Raw genomic sequence first — 13,402 nt, forward strand, 5'->3', positions numbered from 1 at the left:
AGTGAACTTTGAACTGTGACGTATTTCACAAATTTGATCCAATTTTAAACATTTGCACTCAGATTGCCTCGGTTGTGCTTAAAAAAAAGGATATAAGACACTCTATAAAGCACATAAAGCACATAAAGCAGCAGAAACACTCTTAAGGGTTAAATGAAACAGACGGTGGGAGTTTATTGAAACTGTAGTACCCACTTAAAATGCTACAGGTTGCTGTTATACATATTTTACATCACCTTCAGTGACAGATAGTGCAGCTTCTGTGTGAGGCTGACATTGCTTCGTGTCCTGTTTGCAGTGTTGTGCAGCAAAGCAATAAGACGGACGCCACAGGAGATCGTGACAGCGATCTATCTATATTGAGATTTTTATCACACTAAATGTACGTCAACAGAAGCCGCATCTCTTCACCGCTACGTGAAAGCGGGCTCTTTAAATGCACCGTTTCCTGCTTTATTCATAGATGAGCACAATCAGGAAAGCTTTCACTCGAGGGAAACGTTCCGACTAAAGCCGCGATCTGTTAGCGGCGCCTCAATTAGCAGGGTTAGTCTCACCCCGCTTTGGTTAGAGCGACGACATGCGCTCGCAGCAGAGGCAGATAAGAAGGTAATAAAAAAAAAATGTTGTGATATTTCAGACCAATCATGTCTGAGCTGCTCTTTCAAAGGAACACGCCTTCAGGCAACGCAGCAGTGATTAGACTCAACAAAAGTGCAAAGGCCTGCATTAACCATCTGCTACTTTGTGCTGCATCATAGCAAATAATAAAAAAAACAACAACAAGAACAAAACATAAGCCTTAAAAATAGCCACTTGTTGTTTATGATGTGCCAACTCGTTCACTATTTGACATTTCTGACAGTATTTGCTTCAAACAGCCCCTCAGGGAGCTAGTTACCGAGGCAATCAGCGTCAGAACGCCTCATCAGACGCCGTTAAAAGTCTCGGCTTTTACAGATCGCCGACGTTACGCGGGTGTTTTGTTCGCAGGGGTGACTTCACAGAGGAATAGCTGGAGGGCTCGAGCAACCTCTGGGGAAGCTGCCAAACCTGGACCGACCGTTTAGCGATTCCCTGTGAGGCGCGTCTCCCCCTTCAGCTCTGAACTCCACACGACACAGACAGGAAAACAAAAACAAGACCGCGTCGATACGGAGGATCTGAGCGTCCGTTAAGGCAAGAGAGAAGAACATCTCCACATTTTATGTCTTTTCCCCAGTATTTTTTGTCTCTTTTTAGCATCTTTTGTCCTTTCTACCTGTTTTTGCACTTTTTTTTGTCTGTATTTGTGTCATTTTTCGCCCACCTGTGGTGGTTTTGTGTCTGCTCCAGGAAACTTTTCCCGAAGCAAGAAATCCTGGTATCATCTGCCTGATGATCTCACAGTGAGGAACATCAATTTCACAGCAGCCATTTTGACATGTTTTGGCAGGAAAAGCATCAGGTGTTACTGATTCCATTAGCGTTCACCTCATTTAAGCATTTAGCAGACGCTTTCATCCAAAGTGACTTACAAAAAAGAGGAATAAGCTAGATAGAAGTAGTCTTGGGAAGAACTAGGAGATAGGAACAGTGGACTGATAGAGGGTGAGATCCAAGTGCAGAAGGAGATAGTGCCGGGGTAAGTGCTATAGGACAGAAGATGCTCTTGGATGAGCTGGGTCTTTAAGAGGTTCTTGACGACAGACAGGGACGTGTGCCCAGTTCTGTTAGCAAGCTTATAAAGCTTATAAAGTTTCCCTTCTCGCCTCCGTCTACACACATTTATCACGTTCATCTTAATTATCCGAGAGAAAAAAAACAACAAACAGCTTCACTGTCCATCACCTGCATCACGTCGCTCCGCTAAATGAGCTCAATTTGTGGCATTAACTGTTTTAATTCCTTCATCAAGGGACCGCAGTCAATGCGAAATGTGTACAAATGAAATGAAATGCTTCCAGTGTAGTGGCTCTAATTTTAGACTCTGACCACCCGCAGTAACGGCTCTGCAGCCTCCTGCAGCTTCTTTTATTTCCTCTCTTACACCAGCGCGTTAATTGCAATCACCTGCCAACCCAGGTGTAAACTGTTCTGAAATTGTGTTATCTAACTTCTGAGCAGGATTATTTTTGAACAAAAGAGTGAAAATGTATGTCTGTATGAGATATCTACAAAATAAGCCTAATCTGCATAATAATCGACCTAATTATGCCATGTTGTGATGGTGTGCTTTGCCGCAGAATCAACCTTACACCTCGCAATCCCGCTGAGCCCCATTAACGTGCAGTGATGTGATCTTTCCACCGCCGACGCGGCTTAAATAAATAAATAAATAAATGACGTCTTCACTGTCTTCAGGCCATAACTCCTTCTCTGACAACACCTTCCCCACCCTGAATCTGCTTTTTTTGGAAACAAGAGGAGAAGAGGATTGGATTTGATCTTGGAGGAATATTATTACCGGGGAAATCCAACCCTCACCTGCGAGTGTGGCCAAAATGATGAGCGCACATGTTGTCAGTGCGGCCGCGGGGCAGAAGCGTCTCTCTGAAAAGCTTCCCCTAATCTGCAATAGGCTGTGCATCACATGTCAGAAGATGTAACGTCTTCACTTGAATTCAGTCCACTCGCTCGCGACAAAAGCTTATTAAAAAGGTCTTTTGCGCTGAGCCAATCTGAGCTGACAATAGGGCGATAGGCGGGGTCACACAGAGACAAACAACCATTCCCTACGGTCAATTTAGAGCAGGGGTGTCAAACTCATTTTAGTTCAGGGGCCACATACAGCACACTTTGATCTCAAGTGGGCCAGACCAGTAAAATAATAAAATAATAACCTCAGAACAACAATTGTTTTACATTTAATGAAGTATCTTTTTTACAAAACATGACATTTCTTGAGAAAAATGAACAATATGATGCCTACTAAATTTACTGTTTACACTAGGGCTGGAGCAATTACTCGATTATTAATCGATTACTAAATGATTCATGATTGTTCAGCTTCTTAAATGTGAATATTCTCTGCTTTCTTTGCTCCATACGACAAAGAAATCATTCAAACTGAATCATTTTTGGGTTTTTGGACGAGGCAACAAGACGAGACACTTGAGAACGTCGTCCTTTCCAGGTTTGCGAAAACACTGATCAACATTTTCTGAATGAATCGATGAATCGAGAAAATAATCGTTAGTTGCAGCCCCAGTTTTCACGTCACACTGGATCTATAAAGGCACAAACATTTAGTCGCAGGTATCTAGAAGTCAGAACCTGGAACCTGGCGGGCCGGTTCTGGCTCGCGGACCGTACGTTTGACGTCTAACCACTACACCAACCGTGTGGCCCTTGGTTAAATTATTGAAGGGTTCAGGAAGAATTGAAGTCATTTATTGTCATATTTCCTCACTGATAAGTAAGAAGAGAGTAACTGGAAAAGTCTCTCAGCGAGACAAGGCATCTGTGCCACGTTCATGATAACGCGTCAGGAAAATTTGTCTATTTCTGAGTCTACCTTTATTTCCGTGCCAGACGAGATACTAATGTTATCAATCTGATATTCAGATGTTTGTTTTGTTTTTCCGCTGCTATTTAGTGGCCTCCATTATCAAATTACAACTGAAACGTTCTCCCTCTCTCACGCCATGTAATCATTGCCCATGGTAACAAGCTGGTACCATGCTCGAGGCGATGCTGTGCATGATGATCTGTTTCGTACAGTTTTTGGACCAAGGCCACATGACTTTTTCGCGATGCTCCCAGGCAAGGAAAAATAGTGACGACAGTGGGGAGTAGTGTTCAGAAACAGAGAGCGCAGGAGAAGTCACCTATAAAGAGCAGATGAGGAGTCGTACGAGAGAGAGAAGCTGAGAGGAAGACGTGTGGGAGAAAGAGAGACTCGGAAAGAGGAGAGGATAGAAGGCGGAGGGGGCGGGGGCTGCCGTTAGCGGCGCTGTCAGGTGCTGTCAGGATGATGAATGGGAGGCCAGCACGGACTGTGAGGGCTCTGATGGGAGCCGCTGAGCTTTACATCACTCTCCTGAGTGTTTGTGAAAGGTTATTAAAAGCGCTTAAATCACCGGGGCTCTGACACGGGCCCGATGCGAGCCACAAAACTTGCCCAAAACTGCGGCCAATGACAGCACCACGAGCTCCAGCGCTGCGACAAAAACGGAGGGGGGGGGAGGCGGTCGCACAGGTATGGATGTGCACGGCCAGGGGTCGAGGAGGTGATGACTCGCAGATGGATCGTCTTTTACAGAAGAATAATGTAGGCTAAACGGGTTCAACAGCCGTCATCCATCATTACTGCCGGGTCACGGCTTAGGAATACGGTTAGTGTCAACACTAATATTAACGTAGCGGCAAAATAAGATATCTCAACGCTATAGAAAGGGGGGATTGTGTTTAATTATCTTGTCGTGAAATCACGTCACCGGTGATTAAGTCATTCTGGAGAGATGTTTTTCAAGTATTTACCAAAGTTTACTTCATATTTTTCCACTTTTGTTTTGCAGCCAATGTGTGTGGTTGCAGATGTTCTTCCTTTCCTTTCCTTCCTTTAAACATGAAAAACCTGGCGTACCATAAGTTGTGAAGCGACTGGCAACACATTAAACAAACCTTGCTTTTGATCAGCAGAGACTTGGACTCATGCGATACCATTTCTCTTGAGTAAAATTCTCGTTTTCCTTCAGGAGGTCAACTGTTCCAGGCAGTTACCTTGGCGATAAGGGGAATTCAATCTCATGCGTTGCTCAAGGACACTTGAGCAGTGTTGCTGTCCTTGCAGCAGCTCAACAAAACCCCCGACCATTTCAATACGGAAAAGGCTGCCGATGAAACCGAAGCAGGGAAACAAAGTTGGAATAACAAATGTAATGAATGAGTCGGTGTCAGTGCATCGGAAAACAGTTTAGATCTGACCTGAGTGTTAAATTTACACTTTACAAACCAAGAACCAGAACCTGCTCCTGCCTCACACACACATTTGTTTTGAACTTGAGTCAAAACCTTTATTTATTTATTTTTCTGAATATAGATTTTTGTGTTCGGTGGGGGGGGGGGGGCTTGCAGGCTGGAGGCCATTTCATGGTCTCTGATCCTCATTTGTCATTCAGCAGCTTTAAATATTTGTAGGCAAATACCTGCTGACACGAGAGGGCGAGGCGATCGAAAGCAATTAGGTCGCCGCCGTTTTCTCTGAGAATCTGCAAACAATTTCCAGCGCTGGGAAAACAAAACCTCAGTGTTCAGCGGTGCCGGGGCCACTGTGACGCCGCACCTCAACCAGAGTCACTGTGACCACGTGAGAAAACATGCAACGGAGGGAACACTTCAATTTATCCCTCTTCATACCTCTGCTGCAACGGAAGATTTTTATAATTCCATAAACCCCCGCGACAGCATGTCTCTCTATCCACATGCTTTTTCGTCCACACTTGGGACCCTTTTTCTTTTTTGTCTCACTTTAAAGCGACCTCCGCTGGGCTCCGTGAAATGAGAAAACTGATTTATTCAAGACCAATCAGCGCGGGGCACGGCACATTGTCTCCTTCAATAGGCCGATGGAGGCACGAGAATCAATAAGGCTCAGATTGAAATGACCTAAAACGTTATAAAAAAATATGGCACGGAAGTTTCCCCTCAGACAGACTTTTCAAGCGGTGAATAGTAAATATTTGAAGGAGGAGTAAAGCTGAACAATAAAATACTCACACTCAGTCTGTCGCCTGCTTTGCCGTCGATGGACGACTCTTTGTGCAACAAGTTGTACTGCGAGATCCTCCGGCTGTCCAGCTCCAGGTGCGAGAACATGTCTTGTTGGTAGAAGTCCATGATGGACAACGGTCTCTCCACGCTGCTCCTCTTCAGCGTCTCCTCGCTCTGGTCGACTGTGGACAGAAGGATATAAATTAACAGAAGACAATTAGAGAGAAACTAGAGGAAAGTGATGGTTTGATGGTGAAAACTCTCTCATCTGGCAATTTTAAAAGCTGATTTAAAGACAACTTCAATCCGTAAACACACCTGGATCACCACGAAAATGAAATTGCTTATTCCTTCGTCCATAACCTACATCCCTAGAAATTTTAATAAAAATCCATCCATTACTTTTTGAGCTATGCTGCTCACAGACAGACAGAGAGACAGAGGTGGCCAAAAACATAACCCTACCCCTGTGGAAGTAATAAAGGATCTCAAAACAGCTGCTTATGACTGATAAACCTTCATGTGGTCGTTTTAAATGAGTTGGAAAGCAGACCTGAGTCACTCTTCCTGGCTCTGTGGACCAGGGTCCTCTGTGGTGAGCCCAAAGTGCTTTCGCCGCTTCCTTCAACTTCCGTCTCGGTGTCGCTGCTGCTGCCCGAGTACGTGCACACTCGCAGGGCTCGTTCCTGTTTGGAGACGAGGGGTCAAGAGTCATGATGGATCAAAGACCGGTGAATGAATGAATGAATGAATGAATGAAGAGCGCTGGCAGATTCAGTTTTAAAACTTTCCACACTGATCTAAGGCAAATAAAAACTTACACCAGGATTCTCATAGTCCTGAGTTTTCATCTTCCTCTCACTTTCTTTCTCTTTGTCCTCTGTGGCGACGCCGCCGCTGCTGCTGCTGCGTGGAGCACCAAGACTCAACCTCTTTGTCCTGACAGCATCTAGAAGTCAAAAGAGGCAAACGAGACATGACTCATGTGCGTCGTACAGCAAATGACAACACAAAGACTGTGTAGGGAAAACGACATGTGACAACCTATGAAACACGGGGCGAGCACGGCTCAGACCATTTTCCCCGCACAGATGAATCCCAGCTATCAAACATTAACGGCGTCCACCCCGTCATTGTCTCCCGGCCATGACTCCTGGCAGCCAGAAAGACCAGCTTTCAGCTGTGTCTCTCATGAGTGACGAAGCACCGCGGCGTATTATCGCTCTGACTATACTGCCGTCTCAGGCAGACGCCCGTTTAATTGTCTCTCTCTCTACAGTAGCAGGCCGCCCCTGGCCAACGCTCCATCTGAATAGTCTGCATCAAGACAATAAAAACCCTTTCACCTGCTTCCTCTCGCCTATTAGGCAGCAAACAATGCAGCAGACAAGGCATCTTTAGGTTTGTGGCTCTACATTATGATGACAACATTTTGGCCTCTTTTAATAAAGTCATTTCCCACACAGGAGACGCAACTCTCTCTCTGTTTGCACCGACAGCTGTGACTCAAGCTGCAGTGCAGCCGCAGCACGGCAAGGTGAAATAGATGCAGGCTAATGTCCTGTAAGCATAAATCCCAGAGTGTGATCACTCATCCATCCCGGTGCGTGCGTGACTGCGGATTAAATCCGCCATCTGACTGCGTCTGACCGCGCATCCCGGCGGCAGACGGGCGCTTTATGATCTTCGGTGGTGCCGACGCGCGCTGGTCTAATTACATTTGTTAGTTTGCTTGGGGGCATGGGAGTGCGGGGGTTTCTGTGAGGACACGAGGAAGTGCTTGGTCATCTCAGCCGGGGGTTCACATCGGACACCGGTGTCGATGCGTTAAAGTCGTGGAACAAGTCAAACTTCCCTTTGTCTGCTCCGAGAGCGACGACAATCGTCCAAATTCAGAGACGTTATTCTTCTGTAAATAATATCAGGGTTTCCATATACAGCTGACTGTTTTAATCTTCTAAGAGACTCTGGGAGAATTTACGGTGACCAATAATAACTGCTTATGTCACAAAGAGTTTATTACAGTGTCAGTGTTATTTTGTCATATCTTTCCCTGGCTCTTAGCACCGCCTTTTTATGGATTTTTTCCCATTTTTCCTGTTTTACACATTTTACATATTTTACTGCCCTTTATGTGTTCAACGCTTTTATGTTTTATTATCTTTTATAGATTTTGATATTAGTGTGAGGCGTGTTGGCCAACTGTGTTGTTTCTAAAATTGCTTTGGTACAAATTAAATTGGATTGGACGTTTAATTTATTTTTCCTTAGTTTGTCTATAATGCTGAAAACAAAGCACTGCAATTTTACAGACTGTAAAGCCAAATATTTTCCTCCTGCTGAAGACATTTTAGGGGAAAAGTTGAGTTTTTACTGTGAAATAAGTCTCAGGAAATGAGCTGGTGTCAAATAACAATCGTTCTTGAATTACCTGACGTTGCTAATCTGGGTAGGCGGCTCTGCGTGTCCTGGGCGTCGTTGCTGCAGGTGACAGTGGGGTCAGACAGGGAGTGACCCATGCTAGTAGAGGCATGCAGGCGGGTTTTTGGAAGGGGAGGCACTGTCACACTGGAGTGAGAGGGTTCTACGTGAGGGGCAGGAGGTTTCTGGTCGAGCTCGGAGGAGCAGGCGGACACCCCGCCGGGACTGGACTCAGACTTGGGGATGTGGCGACTGCCGGCGCGGGTGATGGAGTCAGGGAGAGGGAAGGTGCCGATCCCGCTGTCCAGGGTTCTCATCTGACAACCGGAGCCTAAAGTGACAGGGAGAGGAGTGTGACATCTGGAAGCAGGGGGGGGGGGGGGGGGGAACCCACTCAGGAAACAAGAGGAGAGTTTACATGCAACGGAAAGGGTTGTGAGTGAAGAGCACATCTATAGTAGGAGCAGGTGAAGAAAGGGGGAGAAGAGACAGCAATTTATTTGATATTTCAGATTAGGAACATTTGAATCACCTGCTCTTTGTAATTCTGACTTGCTAAACTGTGCTTTAATCTACAAAAAACAGACGTCGAGTTGCAACAGATGGACTTTGTTTAGAAACCACAAGTTTGCAGATTGTTGACTCCAGCAGGAACAGATGGACGGCCGCTCGGTACAGCATCGCTTCATGTAACTGTGAACGTTAACGACCGACAGTTACGTCGGCCAATTTTCAGTGCTCTGCAACTTTTTCTTTGTTGTTGCTTAGAAAAACATTTGTTAAACTGTGTTTGTGTGTGTAAAAAAATGTATTGTTAAGTCTTCTTCTTTGTTGCTTTGGGCAAACTTTTGCTGAAGCCCAGTTCCATGTCATTATACTGTATCGTCCACTCTTTGTCTGAGATGATAAATCCTTTGCAGTTCTCCTCAAAAGCAGACTGACACATATGTGTGTGTGTGTGGGTTGTTGTTTTTTTTTCTCCCCGTGTTGCAGCGGCGGATCAATATTGACAGGCTCTGCTTCTCAACTGTAAAGCTTTGTCTGAATGGGATGCACAAACACGCTCCCCATGAGTATTTCTACATGTGAATAAAATCTCTCTCTGGATTCTGATGAGAATTTAAGATGAAGTTTACAAAAAAACAACCTCTTTTTTTTACTAAAAACATTTATACTTGGACCCGAAGTTAAAATGTTGATTGCTGATTTCTTTGGATAAACCTAGTGTTTGTGTTTCAGAAAGTCCTTTTTGACTTGATCCTGACATTCCACATCACACGACACAAACAGAACGTCTGAAAAAACGACTCCTCGGACGCAAACACGCACCGTGTCCATCGCACAGATGGCCTGTGACTTATCTGCACTGAGTCACTGGAGAACCGTCACTGAAAACAAACTTTTAAAAATGCATGACGTGGTTGACCCACACACACACAAACGCTTATTTGTGTGACTGAAAAAAGAGGAAGAGCGAGAGCCATAGATTACACAGTTGTATAATTGAATGCCAAGCCTGGCAGTTCAAAATGCCCTCTATAACCAAACTATAACAAGGTCCACAGTAATTCTACCCAGAGGCAACAACAACTGGACATAATCTAGTTTTTCATGAGCTCCCTATCACTTCTGTTTACAACCTCCAGGGTCTGGGAGGGTGGGGGGGAGGGACCAGTTTGTTGATACTTCCACTGTGTGAAATTGGCTTTATGCAACAAGGAGGTGTCAAAGGGAAAAAGGGAAAAGTTATTACTAATGACCATAACATCATCCGAGAGATATTTGTGTGCCGACATTCAGGTGAGGAAAATTGCCACAAAGCGTGGAGACGACTTGTTTCCTGCTTCGTGAGAGTTAAGATCTACCTGGGAACTTGTATGAATGTCCGCCTTTTTTCACCCTAAGGATGACAATTATCTCACTGCCCCTGCACAGCTTTGTTCAAAAGCTCAAAATCTGAATGTTTTTGTTGAGGACTAGAAAGAAAGTTTTGAAGTCGGCACCAGAATCTTTGGTACTGAACAACAATGCCATGACACGCCTGCAGATATATTACGGTCATTCTGTGCCACGCACCAGTCAAAGTGTTATTTATTGTTACTTTACGAGGAAAGGAAAAAAAAAAAAAAAAAACATAATATACAACAAGTTGGGGGAAAAGTAAACTTCAACGTCTGCATTTATAGCTGGAGCATGGATTTTGCTCAAGCTTCTTGCGTCATAAACTACGGACGTAAACTATTTACATGATTGATGTGTTTGTCTGGCATTAGGCGCGTGAATACTGCACCGCACTTTTAGAGGGATGTGACATTAACCACAGCACTGAGGAGCCATGAGCAGCCGGAGCTGAAACCTTTATGAAACATTTAATTCATACTGTCTGGAAGTGCTTGGCTTGCAGAATGTTAAAAAAAAAGACTGTTAATCACAATACGGAAACAATTAACTGCTTTATTTCAGACGTCGTGGTGCTAACTCGGTGAAAAGCGGCTCAAGCCAGAACTCTGTCTTGAAATGATGTGATTAGTTAGGGGCTCTTTTTCTTTTTTCAGAGATAAATCTTCAAACTGCGGATGTGAGTCATCTGAACGGCCCTTTCTGGTTCTTTGGAGATAATTTCCACCATCATTCAGCATCAACAGTAGCCTTGTTTCACTTTCTTTATTTGGCCAGAAACAACACTGGTGTGTGTATCAAGTCCACTTGGAGCCTAAATCTGCGGCTAAAAGCTGAGCGGCTAAAAACAACTAGCGACAACAAACAGGCATTACGTCACCGACTCAACTTTTATTTTGTAGTAACGAGTAAACGGAGATGGTGAAGGGAAGTGTATCGGAGTAAAAGTAAAAGTTGTCAGAATTATAAATAACAAAGTAAAGTATAGATATGTGAAAATTCTACTTAAGTACAGTAACAAAGTATATGTACTTCGTTATATTACAACACTGTACATAGTATCGCCTCAGCTCGCTTGGAACCTCGCCAGAGCAAGAAAATATAATTTATTTGGCTCCAGGTAGAGACAGTACATTTGAAATATGGCAGCAATACTAGTTTTATTCTTTCATTGTTTACATCAGAAAGCAAATATATCATGTTCTGAAAAACCTGAGCAATGTAATAATGTAAAAAACTGATATATTACATGTGTATGAAAGACCAAACTGACTGACACACGTGATGTACTTCACGTCCGGTAAAATTAGGTACAATAGGTATACGCTTGTTGCACGGCAACAACAGCCGTCATCCCACCGTCTTACAAGCTGATGTACCTATTTTCACTTCCTTAGCCGCTCAGGCATTGTACAATAGCAACACAACATCAATCAGGCGACGAGACTCTGTCAGCGCGCTGTTTTCGCGGCCGCTGCCATTTCCCCACAGTAATGGCAACGTCTGGCATTGAGGAGAATGAGTTGGCGGAGGGATTGAGTTGTCAGTCACGTCAGGAAATCACGACTGTATAAGATTTGTTAATGCTCCGTTGCACCGGTTGATTTGATGCTTAGTGACAGCTTTTTGTAAGCAAGATGAAAAACAAACTACCGGGAGAGGTAAACAAATATGAGGTGCAGTGGGCTTAAAACAGACAACGTCAACTTTTTGTACAGCAGATCAAGAGTTAGTGAGAAAAAGGAAAAATATCAGAAAGAAAAGAAAGAAATGATTGTTTCTGCTGAAATGTCCCAATGGTAAAATATAATCTTACCTATCATGTGATCTTGACAAGCTGTGTCTTGGATGCGCGCCTCCTCGTTTTCAGCTCTCAGGTTGATCCTGTGGCTCATTATAAGAGTCTGGCGTAGAAACAACAATGAACGTTAGCTATAATAGACCATAATATACAACAATACTGTGTCTTTCAGAAGATTAAAGGTATCAGTCTTTATCGTGTTATATTATATTACAAGATTAAAGCTTCCTTTGAGGCACTTTTGCAGAGGAGAAGCAAGAATGAGAGACATACAGATTCATGTATTTTATAGCTTTTAAGATGAATACCAAGCATTTTGCAACAAAAAAAGAAAAGAAAAGGTGATTGTCTGACTCTCCTGCTCTGCTCTATTTGAGTTATTCACAAAAATGGTTTTTGGAGTAGTGTGAGAGGGCGTTGTATAATAAAGGATCGCTCTTTTGTTACATTTCTGTAGGGAGAAGGCAGAGGGGGAGGCTCAGAGGATGGTATTAAATGGCCGCTTTGTCAAATTGAGTGCCCGCGATAAGGGGGCTCCTCCATGTTATCAAAATTCAACATCATCAGGATTAAGTTTCCTACATTATGTGGTGAGACTCTCTTTGTCATTCTTATCCTCCATTCAGTCTACTCCTTTTACTTTTTTGTTTTTTATATAAATATATATACTGCTGCCTTGCTCTCTGAAGCACTTAGCCTCTCTGTCTCTTGACTGACAGATTATAATAATAACAAAACCCACAAGGTCATAACTTTTCGCCTTTTCCCCCCCCCTCACAAGATGAAAGTAAAGAATGGAGCTGCTGAGACAAGTCTAATTTAAGTTTGCATCACATGCATGGTCTGCTGGCCGTTGCTGCTTTCGGAGAAGTAGTTTAAAAGCCTTCAGCCTTGTGGAAACAACAACAACAACACACCAGCCTGGGCTGATATTGTGGGCTGAGTCAGAACACAATGAGAATCAATACGGAGCCTTCAGGGGATGTGATGCTGCGTCGAGAATGTGTTTGTGAACATGCCCATGCTGCTCAAGTGTGAAAACCTTTGGGACTTAGCATATGTGTGTGTGCATGCCAACAGTCTGTCTAAGCATAGCTGGACACAAACAAACAAACAAACAAACATCACCATACAATGCAGATATCGTCCTAAACAAAGATCATTGGAGTCCTATCACGGTGGAACCTCTGCTCACTTACCGCAGAATCTGGACAGATCTCCATATCGCCCTTCGCCTCGCCGTGCTTCGTGGGAGTGGACATGCCAGGAGGTGATGCAGCCACTGAGTTGCCCTTCACAGCAGTCCTGTGAGGAAACAAGATTTCATCTGTGTTTTTTTTCCTCAACGTCTGTGTGCAGAGTGCCTCCTTTATCAACTCGGAGGGCAGAAAGTGAGCCTGCTGATAAATTGCTTTGACCTGCTCTTTCTGCTCACACAAACATACAAAGTAAATGCACAAGAAGGTGCACAGAAGATGCTTAACGACGTCTTGTGTGACTGTCTGCACACTGTCTGGATGAAAATCAGTTGCTTGCAACTTGAAATGGCAAGACAATGGAGTAAAAAGGGTGTGGAATGGAGAGCTG

General features: G+C 44.0%; 1 protein-coding gene across 6 annotated transcripts in view; it reads right to left on the reverse strand.

Annotated features, from left to right (window-relative positions):
* LOC131443118 (nck-associated protein 5-like) overlaps positions 1–13,402 on the reverse strand; it is a 119,338-nt gene that overhangs the window by 3,010 nt on the left and 102,926 nt on the right. For 5 of the 6 annotated variants that reach the window (XM_058612490.1, XM_058612515.1, XM_058612508.1 and 2 more), the window contains 6 exons: positions 13,015–13,120; positions 11,831–11,918; positions 8,126–8,446; positions 6,516–6,643; positions 6,248–6,380; positions 5,701–5,876 (listed from right to left, as the gene is read on the reverse strand). In XM_058612490.1, coding sequence (XP_058468473.1) covers positions 5,701–5,876; positions 6,248–6,380; positions 6,516–6,643; positions 8,126–8,446; positions 11,831–11,918; positions 13,015–13,120 — 952 coding nt within the window. Of the gene's footprint in view, positions 1–5,700; positions 5,877–6,247; positions 6,381–6,515; positions 6,644–8,125; positions 8,447–8,486; positions 8,568–11,830; positions 11,919–13,014; positions 13,121–13,402 lie in introns of those variants that run through there. The other variant, XM_058612532.1, reaches the window with a different exon arrangement.

The sequence above is a fragment of the Solea solea genome, chromosome 2 (assembly GCF_958295425.1).
Source record: "Solea solea chromosome 2, fSolSol10.1, whole genome shotgun sequence".
NCBI classification, from domain to species: Eukaryota; Metazoa; Chordata; class Actinopteri; order Pleuronectiformes; family Soleidae; genus Solea; species Solea solea.